This window comes from Podospora anserina, chromosome 2, assembly GCF_000226545.1.
Source record: "Podospora anserina S mat+ genomic DNA chromosome 2, supercontig 2".
Classification (NCBI taxonomy): Eukaryota; Fungi; Ascomycota; class Sordariomycetes; order Sordariales; family Podosporaceae; genus Podospora; species Podospora anserina.
The window spans coordinates 3982725-4001314 of NW_001914858.1; the positions used below are offsets into that span (position 1 = coordinate 3982725).

At 52.4% G+C, this 18590-nt stretch overlaps 5 protein-coding genes across 5 annotated transcripts; 2 read left to right on the forward strand and 3 right to left on the reverse strand.

The window, feature by feature from the left end:
* Positions 1 to 1111: 1111 nt before the first annotated feature.
* On the reverse strand, positions 1112 to 2282 carry PODANS_2_11480 (uncharacterized protein; the record flags this gene model as incomplete). Its single annotated transcript, XM_001911926.1, has 2 exons — positions 1112 to 2195; positions 2260 to 2282. 2 exons carry the CDS (start codon positions 2280 to 2282, stop codon positions 1112 to 1114), a joined length of 1107 nt encoding a protein of 368 aa, XP_001911961.1.
* Positions 2283 to 3778: 1496 nt separating this feature from the next.
* PODANS_2_11490 (uncharacterized protein) lies at positions 3779 to 4896 on the reverse strand (the record flags this gene model as incomplete). The annotated part of the gene is made up of 3 exons (XM_001911927.1): positions 3779 to 3906; positions 3970 to 4734; positions 4806 to 4896. 3 exons carry the CDS (start codon positions 4894 to 4896, stop codon positions 3779 to 3781), a joined length of 984 nt encoding a protein of 327 aa, XP_001911962.1.
* A 1721-nt stretch (positions 4897 to 6617) lies between these two features.
* Positions 6618 to 8717, forward strand: PODANS_2_11500 (uncharacterized protein; the record flags this gene model as incomplete). Its single annotated transcript, XM_001911928.1, has 3 exons — positions 6618 to 6804; positions 6865 to 7917; positions 8005 to 8717. 3 exons carry the CDS (start codon positions 6618 to 6620, stop codon positions 8715 to 8717), a joined length of 1953 nt encoding a protein of 650 aa, XP_001911963.1.
* A 2766-nt stretch (positions 8718 to 11483) lies between these two features.
* On the forward strand, positions 11484 to 13591 carry PODANS_2_11510 (uncharacterized protein; the record flags this gene model as incomplete). Its single annotated transcript, XM_001911929.1, has 2 exons — positions 11484 to 12400; positions 12460 to 13591. 2 exons carry the CDS (start codon positions 11484 to 11486, stop codon positions 13589 to 13591), a joined length of 2049 nt encoding a protein of 682 aa, XP_001911964.1.
* A 3504-nt stretch (positions 13592 to 17095) lies between these two features.
* On the reverse strand, positions 17096 to 18328 carry PODANS_2_11520 (uncharacterized protein; the record flags this gene model as incomplete). The annotated part of the gene is made up of 1 exon (XM_001911930.1): positions 17096 to 18328. The coding sequence occupies one exon, from the start codon at positions 18326 to 18328 to the stop codon at positions 17096 to 17098; it is 1233 nt and encodes a 410-aa protein (XP_001911965.1).
* Positions 18329 to 18590: the final 262 nt, after the last annotated feature.

An 18590-nucleotide genomic window follows, 5' to 3' on the forward strand; every position in this document is an offset into this window, starting at 1 on the left:
GGTTTTTCTCGGTCGGTGCTGGTAGCTATTATGGTTATAGGGGTAGTTGGTTTATAGGAAAAAGGGGATTTGAGCGATGTTGCATATTGTGAAACTTATGGGGAATTGGGGCACACCTGGTTGGCATGTCATAATCAGATGAGATGCTAGATACTGGTCGAAAACCTACTGTACCTTTTCTTCGACTCTTTTTGCGGACTTTGGCAGGTTTTCTTGGATAATGAGGTAGCATGTCAATATGACCTGTTTACACCTTTCCATTGTTCCAAATAAGTTTAAGCGTAAAAAAAGAGAAATTCTAGGGGGGCATTACCCCCCATGGGGTTAGGGTTACATATGGTCCCTGACCTGCCTTGTATATTATTAACCACATTATCAACCACATCAACGCTCACACCCTTGCAATTAAAGGCTCGACAAAAGCCTGGTAACTGAAGCCCTCGTGGAAGGCCTGACAATTGAAGGCCTAGTAATTGAAGCCCTGGATGAGGTGGTGTGAAGTTGAAGGCTTGCATTGGTGCGTGGGCATCGAGCATTAACACCACGGCAGTATATTTACTACAATACTTCCAAATATAAGAATACACTGTGATTTTTAGGGCACAAAATGCACTGCGATGCTGGTGATAATGGAAATGAACGGGTGTGATGGGAAAGGTATGTTGTGGTATGGGGGGTAATGCCCCCCCTTAGTAAAAGGGTAATAATGCCCCCGTAGAATTTTTCTTAAAAAAAAAAGAAAAAGAAAAGGTATGTAAAGTATAATAATCCCAAAACCAGATTCCCAGAACCGAATAATGAACCGATATATCCAAAAATGCCATAACAGTCATAAACTTCACCACCGCCCTCCCTACCTATAGTATGAGGAACGCACTCCCCCCAATAACCCCAAGAACCATCGCCGCCGTCACAAACCCGGCCGCGACCCTCTCCCCCGTGGTGATGGGCTTGTACTCCTTCCCCGTCATCCAACTCCCCGGCCCATCCGCACCCCCATTCACATCCCCCTTGCTCGTCCCGCCCGTGTCCCCCGTCACAGGCACATCAACCCTATCCACCAACGTCGACGCCACCGCGCTCCAGGCATTCATCTGCTCCCCCACCCCGTTCATCCCGTCATACCCCCCCTTTGTCCAGCTGACCCAGCCGTCCCTGGCCTGCCACGAAAGGGTTGCTCCCCAGGTGGTGCCTCAGTCGGCGAACCCGAACAGGCCTTCGCCGCTGCAATAGCGCTATTGGTCAGAAGCGGGGAGATGGACTCGAACGTATAAGGCGCCAGCTGTGTCGTCCTCGCCAGCCAACGAGTGAGATACCCCTTGAAACTCCGCTGATCAATATCGCAAAATCCCGGAGGTTCACAAAACTGTTCAAACATGACCCTCTCCCCATCGGTGCTGTTGGTGAAGAACGTCCTCTCGGCGGAAGCCAAGTGGCTGTCGAGGCGTCGTTTCCAGATCGGGTTCCCATCGGTAAAATTATACATCACCGCCGACCCGTGGATGAAAATGCCCGCGTTGTACGTCCACTGGATCTCGTCGATGGAGTCACAGCTGTTGCCCTCCTCCGGCTTGACCGTCACGCCGTCTAGCACGTCACCGTCCCGAAAAAGGCCGGTCTCTTCCTGCCAGGTGTAGATCTTGGCTGCCCACTCGGCGTAGGTGACGTTACCCGTGAAGCGAGCTAGTCGGGAGGCGATGTTGAAGAAGCAGCCGTTGGAGATGGAGTTGCGGTAGTTGAAGCCGCGGTTGAAGCGGAAGATTTGCCAGGGGAGGCCGCCGCCGCAGCCGGAGGACTCGTTTTCCTCCCAGCGTTGGGCCCATTGGTTGAAGACTGCTTGGGCGAGGGCGAGGTATTGGGGTTGGTCGGGGCCAGGGTCGGGGAATTTGAGCTCGGCGGCTGTCATGGCTGTCATGGCCCAGAAGCCTTGGTCGTCGTTGCCCAGCGTGCGGGTTTGGTTGCGGGGCATGAAGTCCCGGGTGGGGGCGGCTTGGTGGAGGATGGCTTGCTTTGTGATGTCGTTGTAGGTGTCGTCGCCGGTGAGCTGCCAGTAGTCGATTAGGGTGCCGAACATGGCGCCTGCTTCCCACCAGAAGTAGGGGTCTGGGAGGTTGCCGGGGGTGTCGCCGGGGAGGTGGCCGGTGTAGTATTTTGTGAGGCCGAAGGGATTTCGGCGGCGGCGGCTTTCACGGAAGCTGGAGGAGGGGGGGTGGGGTTAGGTTGGTGATGGTTAAAGGAGGAAAGGGGTAAAGGGGTGACTGACCTTCATCACTTATTACCATGTCAATGGCTGTGACAGTCTGCATCAACAAACTCGCCATCCCAAGGATGCCTCCTAATAACCTCATGATATCGAGTGTATGTGATGTATGTGTAAAGAAGAAAATACAACAAAAAAGAATCGAAGAAGCCCCTACCAAGCAATGACAGAGAAACAAACCACCAAACCACCAACAGCGTCAGAGAGCTCAAAGTATACAGCGAAGCAACTGATAGTCCATCCGTGAATAGGTATATCAGTAGGTGCCCAGTATGGTCCTGTCCGTTTGTCCAGCCTCGAAGCAAATCCGAACCGTCGAATCAGTCTCCCCTTCTCTTGTCCTACAACAGTTGGTCTCAGCCCTCTAGCAATAAGGTTGATATCAACCCTTCTTTTCAGGCCCCCAAATTCCAGGCCTTCCTTCCAACTTGTCGCTTAGAAACTGGCGCGCGGCCGGCCGTTGGTTGAGTGAGAAAACAGCCAAAATGGTAACCTCGTATCGTCAGACAAAAAGCCCGTCCCAAGTAGGTCGAAGGATCCTTCGAACAGTAACAAGATTACCGAGCGCGGTGACAGTGGGAGTCGAAAACCAAGAAAGGGCACAGCCTCAAAGAACGTATAGTCGAAAGGGAAATATAGAAGTCGCAAAAAAAGCCTAACCCAGAGGTGTGTATATCTGTATATAAAAAACGAACGCTCACCGACCGTCTAGGTGGGGGTTGTTACTTCAAATCGAAACGAAGGAGAAGAGAGAGAAAAGAGAAGAAAAAGAAAGTCACACCTCTAAGCCCATGAACCAAAATGACAGATGGACAACAGGCGGTGGTGATGTAGAAGGGAGAAGGAGAGGAAGTGAAAGAGAGAGAGAGAGAGAGAAAAGATGAGATGGAAGATCACAGATCTGCCCAGCTGCCAAAGTTTCACAAACCCCCATCCAGCCTAGACCTGGATGGAAAAAAGACAAGAGGGAAACAAAACACATGAATCTCAGCCCAAGCCAAGCGCAACTGCAATTTGGCTTGCTGCTGACGCCCGGTTGACTTGACATGTCGACCCCAAACCTGATGTGTTTCAGGTGCCCCGTTGACGTTGTCCCGGAGGGCTGTGCAAGGAGAGGGCCGACCCCTGTCTCCCCCCCACCGCCGCGAATCGCCATCAGTTGAGATCTGGATGTCTTGGCATGAAAAGATCTTGGATCAATCATGCTACATATCAGACGGTTGTTAGCTAGTGATATCTAGAAGAGAATACGTCGAGACTGCCCATGCCAGTTTAGAAAGGTTTCTCTTTGCTAAGTCGACCCCTGATTGATGACAACACAATGACCACCACTCAAGCATGCCAAGGCTCGAATGTTTCCAGACCAATGTCTGTCAAGTACGACTTCACTTGACCCAGAGAAATTCTTCATAACCTCCTTTTTGTCTATCCTCTATATACATCATAACAGTAACAAGATTTGCGCTGAAAAAACACGCAACGAAATGGGTATCCTAACACTCCTCAACCTACGGCAACTTAGTGCTTGCACCCGTGGGCGCAGGCCTTGTGCTTCTTGCTGGGCTTGTCGCCATCCTCCTCCGACTCATCGTCGTCAGACTCATCATCCTCGCCATCGCTGATGTCGTCGCTCTCCTGGGCCTGCTCTGTTTGGTTGTTAGTATTCTACATTCTGTTCACTGCTAACTCTGTCAACGGGGGCCACTTACGGAAGTACTTGAGGGCGTTGGGCCAGAGGTCATCAGCAATGGCCATGGCAACGGTATCGCCATCAGGGAAAATGTCAAGCTCTTCCTCGTCCTCCCAATCCTCATCATCCTCATCCTCCTTCATCTCCTCATCCTCCTCGACCTTCTCGCCGGCCTGGCGCTTCTTGCGGTCCTCGGCCTCCTTCTTGAGGGCCTCGATGTTCTCCTCGGCGGAGACTCGTTCGCCAATGAAGCCGAAGAAGCAGAAGAAGCTCACAGAACCAGCGTCCTCAGCTTCGATTTTCTCCTTCAGCTCCTTCTGCTTGGGGGTGAGCTCCTTCTTCTCCTTACCCTCCTTCTTGGGGGCAGCCTTCTCCTCCTCCCAGGCAGCCTTGGCAAGGGACAAGAGACCGTTGGTCAGGTCCTTGCCGTCCTTCCACTTGATATCGACAGGCTCGCTGACATAGCCGACGAAGCCGTCCTTGCCGTGGCGCCACCAGAACTTCTTCTCGAGGACCTTGTCCTCAAAGTAGTCATTCTCCTCGAACTCGAACTTGATGGAGACGCTGCGGGGGTCTCCGCCCTCAACGGGGGTGTCGATCTCGAAGCGCTTGACGTCAATGGACTTGATGGAACCGAGGAGGATCTGAGCATCGGTGGGCTGGATGAAGGCGTCAATGTCCTCGGGGGCCTGCTCGATAACAAGGGGCCAGAAGTGCTCGATCTTGGAGACGACCTCGGCGCGCTTTACGTAGAGGTCCTTGGAAAGGTTGTACTGGTGGCGGACTGGGAGGTTCAAAGCGTTAGTATTTGGCAGTCGCAAGGGCGCAGCAACGGTCGCGGGGGTGGAGACTCACTAATCTCGGTCTCGACATCGTCGAACTGAGCCTCAATTTCACCCAGCTGGTCGTAGGTAGCGAAGATCTCTTCGGCGGTGACGATGGCCATTGTGTCTGATTTGAATGGGTAAAAGACTGGGGAGACGGGTCAAGAGTGAGATGTGAGAGGAGAATATGCGGTGAAGAAGTAAGAAAAGAAGTGCCGTGGGACAGAGAGTTGGTTGGCTTTTTAAGCTACAGGTAACTGATAGACCCTCGACAGGCGCAAAAAAAAAAAAAAAAAAGGTTCTGCCCCTCCTCGTCGCAAGGCAGCCTACCAGCAGAGTCGCATCAATGCAGCGCGGGGTCCTGCCCTTCCATCTGCCCCGCCAAAAGTTGTGAACTGGAGCTTGGCATCCACACAACTGCGAAAAGATAGTGGGGCAGCAAGAACGGCGGAGACCCGGGACCCTGCCAAGCAAGGTGGGGCCGTTATGCGTTCAACGGCGAGCTCTCTCTGCCAGCCTGCCCGGCCCGAGGGGTATCCATCCCGGAGGTCTTTCTTCCAGGCACGCCAGGTTCCCGCTCATTAACATTTGGCCTCTCAAACTTCTTTTCTGTATGCGTTTCTATAAGGTGTGGGCAATTGTGTCAAAAGCTCCTTCTGGCCCGTCTAGTTGTGAGTGCTCGCTTGACAGTTGCTGAGAGTGTGCCTTCTCATCATACAATCACCAATCACGAAACATACAGGCAGATAGGTAGCCACACGATTGCTATCTCTTCCTTCTAACCTTAGCCTCAGCCCTGGCTTTGACACAGGGCTGTCGGGAGCTCATGGCGGGGTACCCCCACCATAAAGTGCCGTTACGCAATGAGAAGCTCTCACAGACTACGCCAATGACAGCGTGGAAATCATGAACAACCCCCGCGGAACCTCCATGGACATAAATGGCCTATAAAAAGCCCTCTTGCCCCTTTTTCAAGCAACCCGTCCTCTTATAAACTTGTTCATCTCATCTTGAAGCCAAACACAGCTGTCACAAAGCAAAGACACGAACGCGTGGAGACAGGCATACCAACAGCAGCTCTTTACCGCCAGTCTGCAACGCTGAGGCCCTTCCCTTCCGCTATCGGGCTGTGTTTCATCAAAACAAGCTGCTTTATCAGTTTCCGTCTCCTCGACGAGCTTATCTCTCCTTTTCGCAAGCACCTTCGCCAGCAGCCAGAGCCACAATGCATTGTGTCATTGTTCCCCGAAGTCGGGACCGTTCTTTACTTCTGCCCCAAGGTTATCAACGGCCTTGGGGTTTGAGGGGGGTTGCTCTTTGTCCAGTCGGACGCTCCGCAATTGACTTTCTCTTAGTCAACAGATGGCGCTCCTTGCCAGCAACTGCCAGCGCGTGACCGCATCACCTTCCCAATAACTCGTTTTCAGGTGTCATCCCGAGTTCATCTGCTGCCTGACCGGTGAGCGTTTGGGTAAAGCGGCGGTTCAGTTGCCGATGGAAGGATTGATGTGACGACGAAAAAAGCCGATCCGAACTCACCCGCTTCCGGGATGCTCACCGGCCACCGGAGCTCATTTTTGAGAAGTAACAATCGGGTTTTGATTTTTGAACTCGAAACGTGTTTTCGTAAATTTTGACTCACGGTGGCGGTAAAGCTACCGAGACACAGTATTGAGCCTTGTTCGCCATCAATTGGGAAATAGGAAGGTGTATAAACCGCCCCCAGGTTCTCCACCAAGGAACAACCCTATTTCAACCTACCGGCACTCAAGTAGACAAACCTGCCTCGAACTTGCCGAAATTCTCGATTTAGTTCAGTTCGACATTCAACAGGGCCGGCAGAATGGGCGGCGTCACTTTCATGGAGGGCAACCCGGACCGGAAGTTCCCCGAGTCCCGGGTCCTCATCATCATGACCGGCGGCACGATTTGTATGCAGCCCTCCGCTGATGGCCTCGTCCCAATGAGCGGCTTTCTCGAACTTGCCATGGCTCCCCGACCTTCCTTCAACGACAGCACGGCTCCGTCCAGTAAGTATACCTTACCTTTATCACCCTCAGTTCTACACGTTGACTAACCCCCCATCACAGCCAATATAACAGCCTACACAAAAGAAGGCCACAAACTCACCCTATCCTCCCTCCGGACCCCCACCTCAGCCTACTGCAAACACATCCGCTACTCCATCCTCGAGTTCTCCCCCCTCCTCGACTCCTCTAGCATCGCATCAGCAGGGTGGACAGACATCGCCCTCACCATCCAGCAAAACTACCACCTCTTTGACGGCTTCGTCATCCTCCACGGCACCGACTCGCTAGCTTACACCGCTTCGGCCCTGTCGTTCATGCTCTCTGATCTCGGCAAACCAGTCATCCTCACCGGCTCCCAGGCCTCAATCTTTGCCCTCCAATCCGACGCCGTCGACAATTTACTGGGCAGTCTCATCATCGCAGGCACATTCACCATCCCGGAAGTCTGCCTTTTTTTCCATCACACTTTGTTCAGAGGGAACCGCACAACAAAAGTCTCGGCCTCAAGCTTCGAAGCGTTCGACTCCCCCAACTCTGACCCCCTGGCGAAGGTGACAAGTTTGGGAGTAGATGTAAACTGGGGTTTAGTCCGGCGCCCAACCCGCATCAAAGAATTCAACGTCACCAAAACCCTCGACACGACTCACGTTGCCTCGCTTCGCATCTTTCCCGGCATCTGGCCTCAGCTGGTCGACTCTGTCCTTCGTGTCCCTGACCTGAGGGGTTTGGTTCTCGAGACGTTTGGCATGGGGAATGCGCCGGGGGGTGTGGATGGGCATCTCACAAAGGCGATCAAACAGGCGGTTGAGAGGGGGATTGTCATTGTCAATGTCAGCCAGTGTACTAATGGGTTTGTGAGCCCGTTGTACGCGCCGGGGACGGCGCTGGGGAGGGCGGGGGTGGTGTTTGGGGGGGATTTGACGACGGAGGCGGCGTTGACGAAGCTGAGTTATTTGCTGGCGTTGAAGGATAGGGGGACGGTTGGGTTGGAGGAGGTGAAGGAGATGATGGGACGGAGTTTGAGGGGGGAGATGACGGAGTTGAGGGTTGCGAGCTTTGTTCACCCGGCTGGGGTGGTGGAGGAAGATGTGGTGGGGAAGATTACGGCTGCGGGTAGGTTTTTTTTTAATTTTTTTTATTGTTGATTTTCACATTTCTCTTGAGTGGTTAATCCTAACTGGTTTATTTTTCTGTCTACAGAATCAGCCTTTACAGCCCTAGGCTACGCAATCAGCAACGGCGACCTCCGCACCGTACGGGAGCTTTTGGAAGGGGACGAGTTCAACCACCAGCTCCTCAAAAAAGCGGACTACGCTGGCAACACGGCCGTTCATCTTGCCGCTGTCGGGCCCGAGCCAAAGATCCTCAGGGAGGTCCTCGAGCGGGGCGCTAGCGTACACGTCAGGAACCGGGCGAACAACACGCCGCTTTATTTGGCGGAAAAAATGGTTGCCAGCGGGACGACGCCGAAGAGCGAGGAGTGTGTCGGTTTGTTGAAGGAGGCGGGGGGCCATCTGTGGTTGGAGAATGAGGAGAGCATGGCTAATAGCCGGAGGGGTTCTGTGGGGGGCAGGGAGAATGGAAATGGAGTTAACGCCAAACCAGCCGAGGAGAAGTTGACTTTGGAAGTGGAGGCTCCTCTCCTTGGTGACCCAGAGAGTTTTCTCTGGGGGGGTGCGACGGAGAAGGTCCGTCAGGAACACGACGCTGTGTGGAAGAACGCGATGGAGAGAGTTCGCAAGGAGCAGGATTCTGTCATTGAAAGAGCACGCAAGGAGCTGGATACCAAATTGAGGCAGGAACTCGCAATGGTCGAGGCTGAGAGGGCCAGGCTGCTGAAAATTGGGGATACGCCGAATGTGCAGGGTGGTGCTGACGATATCGAGTCGACAACGGGAAAGATCATCAACTGAGGAGTATACCCGAGCTGGGTGGTGATTTGGTTGGAGATGTTTTCTTGGGGTCTGAATCTTGAGACAGCGTACATGCTTCATGTAGACGTCTATGCCCAAGTTTTTGGCCATATGATATGTGGTTTCGTTTGGTTGGTTGAACATGCAAGAAATTATCTACCGATGGGTAGATCGGGTCCGTTTTTTGGGTCTTGTTTGCGGGTAGTATCTAGATAGATCAGATGCTCAAGAGTTGGGGGCGGCCTTTTCGTGAGCTGCTCTGTTTTGTTTTACATGTCAGTAGATGTAAACCAATCGTTAGTTTTCAACCACGAGGCTGCAGCCTGAAGACCATCAATGGGGGCTAAAAGACCCCATATCTACCGGCAGGCTACCGATGTAAAGGCCTCATCACACGCAGACGCAACTCTATACATGTGCACTTTTCACTCACTTGCAGCTTACAAACCTATGCATACCTAGGGAGAGCGGCCGATCAGGGGGGGTAGTACAAAAACTTGTAGTTCGCTTGAGGAGCTGGCTTGGTTCATGAGTAGATCTTTTCCCACACCACCTCAGATGCAGCTCACCCTCGATGGGGCTGGTTGCCTCGCCCAGCTTCGGCACGAGTAAGGTACCCGGGCTTTGGTGTTCATCTGTGAGGTGGGTGTTCAGCTGCAAGGCCTGCCAGATCAGGATTGGAAAATCAGAAAGTGGGCCGGTTGGATAGGTGGCCTTGTGGAGGTGGCCGCCGGTTGATGTAAGTGACGACTGGATGGGAAAGGAAGGCTGGGCTTCGCCCATATGTGCTTCAGGGTGCATTCATCTACAAGATTTTGAACTTTAGTTGAATCGAGGGGAATGGCCTTATTTCAGCTCAAGGCGGCCGCTGAGGCTGGAGATGACGGTTTTGTTTATGGAGGGAATGGGATGCCTCCAGTGGCTCGTGGTTGTTGTGGCTGTTGCTCATGCCTGACGCATATCCTTTTGCCTCTTGACCCGGAGTGTGCCTGGATGACTAGGTAGATATGAGTCCTTGAAGAGTTTTCTTTTTTGCCTTGAATCCTACGTGGAAAATTAGTTGAGGTGATGAGGAATAAGAGGAGCCGATGCTAAGCTTGAGGTTCCTACAGCCTTGCATGATAGGCTTCTGAGAGTGCTGGGATGGTGTGTGGTGGTGCATAACCGAGGCACGTTGACTAACGGAATCCGCCCAGGATGACACACTGAGTAGATAGTGCCTTCCCTTCTAGGTGTCGAATGGTGGCCCAGGTGATGACTTGCAGGCAGTGACAGGCACCGGCAACCTCTTTGTGAGGGATTGCGGTGACTAAATCAAGAAGTGTCATCGTTATACTTCTTTCAATAACACCCCTTGCTCTTGGTTGAGCCTCATCTATCGCAGAGACCACCTTCTTTGAAAACAAGCTATCGCCACATGAACATTCGGTCAGAAAAAACTCACTCACATGCCGCATGACCTTTTCGACTTTGCTGTTGCTGCCTGGGCCATGTTCGACCGAGATCACCGGCAGCCCATATCATTCTCTATGTCAGGTAGGTGTTGGTTCCATACCTGGTACTGTTTCACTTGCAAAAGAAGGGTTCACCACAGGACGTGACTAGGTTCTCGGTGAGTGCCACAGCATACGATGCTGCTTTTCCACTCTTGAAGCTGCTTGCATGCCCGAGGGTGGGGGACGCTTTGCAGCAGAGCGTGCAGTTGGGCCTTTGTTGTTGGTTCGACCCTTCATCCACCACACCAACGATCGTCCAGAATCACCTCTCGGTCCCCTGCATCAGGGCCCTTTGGGCCGCAGGCTATCGGGCTTGTCGAAAAGCAGTCAAAATAAAGCGGGAAAGGCAGCCATTCCCTAAACTTACCACTTCCCTGGGTCACCCGGGGCTGGTATCACTTTACCCAAGTCCCACAGGAGCGATATCACCGTGGCCTCACTGCGGGTCGGACTAGGCCGGCCTACGTAGCGACCTTTGGTGTTGTTTCTCCTCATCACCGGCCTCCGCCACGGAGCGCGTTTTGCGGGGTTTACACTGCACAGGCAAGCAACACTGCAATTGTTTGTTTGTTGTGGTCTGTTCTCAACCGGTCCAGTAACTGCGCAAGTGGTTCTCTATGGATTCCAGAGGACCCGGGGGAATGGCTTGTACTAGAATATCAAGACGAACGTGGGTTAAGCATGTGACACAGCAGAGACACAAGACAGAAATCTCTGCCACTTCTTTGCGGGAGACAAAACACTAGCCATGCTGCTACCCGAGCACCTCTCCCCCAGAAAGTTGATCTCTGTGTGGCCACACCATTTCTCGTGAACGTATTGCCACAAGAGAGGCAAGCACGATGAGTTTGGCACCCGCTGATCCAGAAAACCGGAAAAAGAGGACAAAGACTGGCATGAGTGAGTGTTTTCCCCGGTTTCTTCTCTGTAAGGCTGATTTGCGGATTTGGATGCTGCCCAAAGGGGGTAGTTAAGCATGGCCCGCGTAATGGGTAAGGCGACCTCTTCCTTTCTTCCTACCTAGGTAGGCTTCATGCACGTCTCTGCTCTGGTTTCTCGGCCTAGGAGTATTAAAGGGCTCTGCTTCCTCCAGACTTTCTTCTTCTGGATTGATTACTTGCAGGAAGGTTCTCGACCGCAGCCAACAGCTTGACAGAGGCCTCAATACCTCCAGAACCAACTCCTCACGGCCCATTTAACAGCGGCTCGTTGGTGAAGTCGGTTTTCTCTTCTCTCTTCTTCTTTCTCTACACAGGATTCTTCAGACAATATGGACTTCTCCCACCTCCTTCGGACGGCTCTGCCTCCATTTGTTGGTAATGTGAGCGCAGAAGACAACAATGCCACCCAGAATATCGTCGAAACCCTCACGCCACTGCTCGGTTTGCAGTTCAACCCATTTTTGAATCTGTTCATGATTTTCTACGACTTGGCCGGCGGTCGCCTCGGCACACTGGGTTTAAACCCAGCGTATATTCTGACCTCATTTGGACTGGCTTGGGCTTTCAACAAGACGTGGTTGCATATCTACGCAAACGTCATGTCAATTCTGGGAAGGTATTTTACCGCCTCGGTTCAGGTCAACAGCGGGGATAACATCTACGACCACCTGATGAAGTTCCTCGCCAACCGGCAGGACATGACCGAATCTCGCTCTCTGACGGCAGAGACGTGGTTCAAGCCAACATCAGAAGAGGCGGACGAGGCAGACTTGTTCCGGACCAAAATCTCGCCCGACGGCGAAGGGGTCAACCTCAACTTCTCCAACCAAGAGTCCAAGTGCCCCCCTCGTTTTACGCCCGCAATCGGACTGCACAACTTTTGGTTCCGGGGCAAGTATTTCGCGCTGAGCCGGCAGCAGGAGACGCTGCACACAGACAACAGCTGGGGCGGCTCGCAGTACAGGGACAGGGAGTCACTTGTTCTGTCCTGCTACGGCCGTTCGCCTGAGCCTATCAAGCGCCTTCTCGAGCATGCGAAGCAAGAGTACTACAGCGAACACAACGCCAGGACCATTGTCAAACGTCCGGCTTCACAGAGCATGAGGAGCTATGGTGGCCGGCACAGCTGGTCCATGGTGGCAAATCGGCCGGTTCGCCCCATGAAGACGGTGGTACTGGATGAGAAGCAAAAGGTGCAAGTGCTTTACGACATGAACGAGTACCTCCACCCTTCTACTCCGCGATGGTAAGTATTTCTCTCACGAACCGCATCATATGGAATAATATTCTAACTCTCTATTTCAGGTATGCAAATCGCGGTATTCCCCTCCGTCGAGGCTATCTTTTCCACGGCCCGCCAGGGACAGGCAAAACGTCGCTGTCCTTTGCCCTGGCCGGTGTGTTTGGCCTTGACATTTACGTTATCTCGCTCCTTGACCCGTCTCTAACCGAAGAAGACCTTTGTGCGCTCTTCAACTCCCTTCCGCGTCGTTGTGTGGTACTGCTCGAGGACATTGACACAGCTGGACTTGCTCGCCCGGGCGACTCAACTCCTGCTTCTGAAGACGGCGACGACAGTGACGAGAAGTCCAAGGACAAGCCAAAGAAGAAGGACAAGGATTCCAAAGACAAAAAGTCTTCGGAATGGAACGTCGCCGACTTGGCCCGGGAGCTCAAGAAGCAGTCATCGAGTGAATCTACAGATAAGAAAGGCATTTCACTCTCTGGCCTGCTTAATGCTATTGATGGCGTCGCCTCTCACGAGGGCCGGGTTTTGATCATGACAACTAACAAACCGGAGACACTCGATGAGGCTCTCATTCGCCCCGGGCGGGTCGATCTTCAAATCGCCTTTACCAACGCCACCAGGGAACAAACCTGTGAGTTGTTCAAGAGGATGTACGACGCCGACCGGACCGCCACCACGCCTTTTCAAAAGGAGGACAGACCCCAGTCTACCACCACCACCCGTCTCCGCTCCCGCCTCGCCTTCTTCCGTTCTCCCTCCAACAAAATTACAAGGACCATCTCCGCCCCGGTGGTTCGTCAGCTTCCCCTCAATGACAACTGCGGCGAGAAAGACGGCAACCTAACCGACACATCGGTCACCACAACAGCAGTCGACCTCGACTCCGACCTCTGCTCCCTCCCCTCCTCTGCCTCCCCAACAAAGATATCTTTTGCCCCGGAGGAAGTCAACAAGCTCCTCGCCGAGGAGATTGACGACCTGAAGCCCATCACCCCGGAAGAACTCGACAAGATCGCGCAGGGCTTTGCCTCCAAGATCCCCGAGGGGCAGTTCTCGCCTGCGGAACTGCAAGGGTTTCTGCTCAAGAGGAAGAGGGAGCCGAGAAGGGCGCTGAGGGAGGTGGGTGTTTGGGTCGAAGGGACGCTGGAGCAGAAGAAGAGCAAGACCAAGGTCGTCAGGGTGCAATGACTTGAAGACAGAAAACCAGAAAGGGGCAACTTTGCTGGATGAATTCTTTTTGCTTTTTTACACTTAATATTCTCTAGTTTGTTGTCTTCATATTTTTCGTACCATGCGGACTTTCTTTGAGCAGAGCGGGGGGCACAGATGCATACACGTGAGCAAAGATTGGGTTTCAGCAACGACAGGATGTTTTTTCTCGGGGGTTAGGTTAGGTTAGGTAGGTAGGTAGGTAGGTAGGTAGGTAGGTAGGAAGGAAGGATTTGGATATGGACATGGAAAGAGGATGGATGGATGGGGGGGCGTTGGGGTTTCCTTTTCCTTTTTGTTCATGACGGACGATCGGTATCTATCTATTGTGAAGTTTCGCTTTGTCCTCTTTTAGAAATGCAGAACATGAGAATATGAGGTATATGAAGTTCCTTGCAAAACGACTCTCATCTCCAACCATTTTCTTGTACTCCAACTTGCCCCCTGGTCTAATCGAGTGGACTTTTCATCATGTTTTGCTTTGCAGATCCCATCCCTCCTCCTTCTTCGACACGCTTCCTCATCCTAAACATACCGGAACACAAAAGCTGGTTTGGTCCCGTTTGCCGGGTTGGTCCCCAGGCCGGGGCCGGGGCCGGCTCGTCTCGGCTTTCGGCGGTCCCCACCACCCCCGTTCTGGCCCCACCCCTTTCACCCCCTCCCACCCGGTCCCGTCCAAACTTATCACACAATGAATGTCTATTCTTTTTTGTTTTCTCACCAACAAATCCCGGGCCCTCCTCCGTTTTGCCTCGCTTATCCCGCTGCCCGTCCAGTTGGATCAAAGAAAAAATTCAAGCTAGAAAGTAGTAGCACCGGCCGCTGCCGAGATTCATGCGTTAGCTATTACGGACCTACCGAACCTGAACCTCCCACATATGTAAAAAGTTCGGACGACGTAACTCCGGGACGGGTCAGCAATGGGGGAGTGTCTTGCGACTGGGAAGTGGTCCTATTGGTGGGCTTGCAATCTTGCATGAACAATGAGATTCCCTGAGGATGGTGTTGTGGGATTTTCTTTACATCCACTGCCCCTAGTCTGATATTTTGTTGGGTTGGCATGGCTGGGAAGTTTGAACCGGCAGGACGGCTCGGTAGAGATGACTGATTTGGGGTTGGGGTTTCTTGTGAGTAGTGTCTCCATTGTTACTAACTGGACGGCTCGGTACCTATGGCCAACTTGGGACTGGGGCATAGTTGTGGGTGTTATGATGTACAGGATGGTGCGGTATATCAGTTGTTAGCTATTTGTAAGTCTGAAGGTTGGGTTGGGGGAGATGGCGAGGGGGTTTCCTATCTGACGATGGAGTTTTGTCCCGTAGGCGGGGGAGGAGGAAGGTTGGTAGGTAGGCATCAGCATGAAGCTGCTGACACACCTGATCGTGATGAATGGTGCTACGCCTTGGGATGGATGAGAAACGGTGAGATGGCCATCAACTCCGTTGTCTTACTTTCAGTCCGAAGAACACGTCGATGATAATCATGCTCATCCCGTCTCAAACCATCCTCCCAACCGGCCCGATCACGACCCAGACTTACCTCATGTTTCAACCGTCTGCCTACTTCCCCGGTCACAGGGATTGAAGCTGACCCGAACGCACAATCGTGGCGTGGATTTATGCTTGACCTGATGTGCCTTGCAGATCCTCCACATTTTCTTCGAAACAATCGAAACTTTGGGAGGAAGGAAGGACCGGTCGTCAGCTCCTACTGCAAGTGCGGCTGGGACCGCTACCTGCCTTGCCTTCTGTGGAGCGAGGCTTCGGTGTTGGAAACTGTGGCGTTCTTTCCTTCAAAAGTGTGTGGTAGCTGCGGTCGGGAGCACTTTCTTACTTGCTCTCCTGGATTGTAGGTAAGGAAGGAACTTTGCGATCACCTCAACATAGAGAATACAAGTTGTGTCTTCAGGGGAAAGGCCGATCATGAATCTTCCTCAAGAGATTCAAATCCAATCATCCCAACTTCTACACCAAGCCAGCTCGGAATCCCGGCAACCAGTAACATCCCATAGCTCTACCACCTCCCCTCATTCAGGAACAGGAGGCCCCAACTGCCGTTTAAGGGGTAGAATTCCCAAGGTGGCACAGGTAGGTGGCCTTACACCCACCCCAGCTTTTCAACCTCACGTTGGCCTCAACTCAGGAACCACTGACTGGTTGGATCAATCCCCCAAGCCTCAACAGCAGAAAAAACAAAAAAAAAACAAAAAAAAAAACAAAAACAAAAAATCTGGATGGAAGAAGACGGCTGGCTCTGTTACGCCGCGGGGTATCTGACCTACCGCGCAACAAAAGAACTACTTATAATTCCTGCTCCAATGAGAAGCTCTGAAATGGTCTTATACCAGCACAATCAAGCACCACCAAAACAAAACTACACCAAAAACCAACCTTCCTAATCCGTCCTAACTGGGATTATTACCCCACGAAAACTATCGTGCAGGAACGCGGTGAGAGGAAATTGTTCGTTGACTTGTCTGTGCCTGCATAATCGCTTGCGTTATGCCTATACATGCTTTTAATCCGCCAACGCCAACCAAACGTGGGAAAGCCGGGGAGCGAAAATCATGCAAGGTAGCAAGCGAGCAATCGTCTTTTTCTTCATCCTTCTGTCGTACCGTGATGGTTTGTTTTACTGTTGCCGTTGCTCTCGCTTCACGGGTGGGGTAAAAGGTGATGATGCGCATTTCTATGGAAAATGTGATGATAAGAATGCAACGGTGATCATCACGACAACTCTGTAACGGTGGCTCTCCCAGGAAATGAAATCTCGCGTCAATTATTTCGCACAGACGTTGACCACCCATTCCGTTGATTCCCGGGAAAAGTTGGTTGAAGAAGAAAGGCGAGTTGAAACATTTCCACCCCCTGAACTCCTGAAACTAACACCCCCACCACCACACCTCAACCTGAAAGGGAGAGCTCCCTATCATCTCGCCAAGGAGGGGTTGAAGAAACCAAAGAAGAAAAAAAACGGTGACAATACGACAAGCTTTTCTTCCATCACGAGAAAAACGACAATGTTGCAGTGTCAAAGACACAAGCGATAAGTAAAACCGCGAGCGTGGTGATCCTGGTGGACGGGAAGGGAGGGGGGAGGTGAAACATCGTGACCGACTCGGCGGTGATTGATCCTTGAATGAGATGGTTACGGAGACTAAGTTCACTGTCACGATAAAAGTTTGTAGGCAAATTGCTTCAAAATATTTCAGATATTCTTTGTGCCTGCCTTGCTTATTGTGGTTGCAAAAAAAAAAATGCTTGTATCCTTCCCAAGTGGTATCATATATGTCATTCCAATCCAGCCCAAAGTCATATCCCACCCTCCTAGCAAAATCAAAAACGCCTTGCCCTTCAAGGGGGGGTTTATCATCCCATCATTATATGCCCCCGCTTTGTAGTCCCAAATCCAATAAACTCCATGCCATGCTGATAGTATTGTCGGTGTAATGTGTGTGCGTAAAATGCAATCTGATCCGATACCTTAAACCCTCCCAGTAAATTTCACACTCCTCCTCCTAGCCGACAACCCGCTCAAGATCCCCCTCTTCTGCCTCTCCGTATTTGGCGATGTCGGCGAGAGGATATCACTCGGAAGACCTGGCTGCGATCCACTCATGACAATGGCGTTCTTCTTGACAGCCCTGAGGATGTCGTTGTATGTGATCGGGGTCTGGGGTGTCTTGTCGCCAACCCTGCTGCTGATGTTCTCCTTTTCCTCGTCATGCTCCTCGAGTTGGTCGTCCAAGACAGAGACAGAGTGCTGCAACGAGCTCCTCTTGATGCTGGTAGACGGTCTTGGCTGGTGTGACACACTAGACCCCGACGTGTCAAGCGTAGGTCGGCTCTTCTTGCGAGCCAAGCTAAACGACCTCGTGACACCCTTAAAGATCTGAGTAGGCGTCCGTGGTGTTTTGGCAGCCTCCCCCTCCAGACTGTCAAGCGGTTTTGGCACCGCCTCCAGCGAGTAGTGAGATCCGTTGGCGTAAGGGTCAATGCTCAGAAACGGGGGAGGCTTCCTCTTGTTGGTGAGAAGGTCAGAAAGCAAGCCACTGCTGCTTCGCCTGTTGGGGTTGCTGCTGCGGGCCGAGAGGCTGCTTGCTGGTGTGATTGGTCGATCACCGGAAGGGTGAATGGGTGCTGTCGTGGATGGTTTGAGAGACTCAGACTCGGACGACTCGGTGCTATTCCTTGTCCTGCTTGTGTTCACAGAAGACGAGCTCAGTGACACGGAACGCTGTTTTCTGAGAGAAAGGTTGACGATTGAGGGTTTGCCTGCAAACACCACCGAGACCACTCTTGCCGTGACCTCCTGGCTGCCTCGTCGGGTAGCGGCTGTGGGAGAGTCGGGGTCCTCGATGCTCGAATCATAGTCATACTCGGAAAAATCGTCGGCGTCGGAGGAGGCGTCCTCCTCGGAGGAAAGGTAGATGTCGTGCGGTGTGGTGGCCTGTCCTTCCTCTCCTCCCAGCTTCAGTCCGTGGTTGTCCAATATCCTTGACACCCTCCTCGAACTCTTTTTGGGAAGCTCAGGGACGTCGTTGGAGGGATTGGTGCGAACCCTCTTGGGGCTCGGAGCCAGTGTGTCGGGGTGTTCCTCGTCCATATCGTGATATTCGTCAAAGATGGGCTCGTCAAATTGTGTTGCTGTTTGCTTGTTTGTATATGCAATGTCCGGTTGGCTGTTCTCCTCGAGGTGACTGTCCACCAAAGACATGACCCTCCAGCAAGACTGTATAATGTAATTCAAGCAAGTGGCCAAGGGATATATGATCTTCGTGTTCTCGATCCCTAATATCGAGCTCTCGTAGTGGGGGAGGGGGGCGAGCAGCTGAGGATCACTGGAATGGGGCGTGGACTATGGTATGGAGATTGGGGAGACCAGAAGAAGGGTAGGATGTTCCGAGAGGGCGGGAGGGTTTATTTTAATGCAGAGCTACAGCAGGATAAGGTGACGGTCCAAGGCCAAGAAGTGGGTG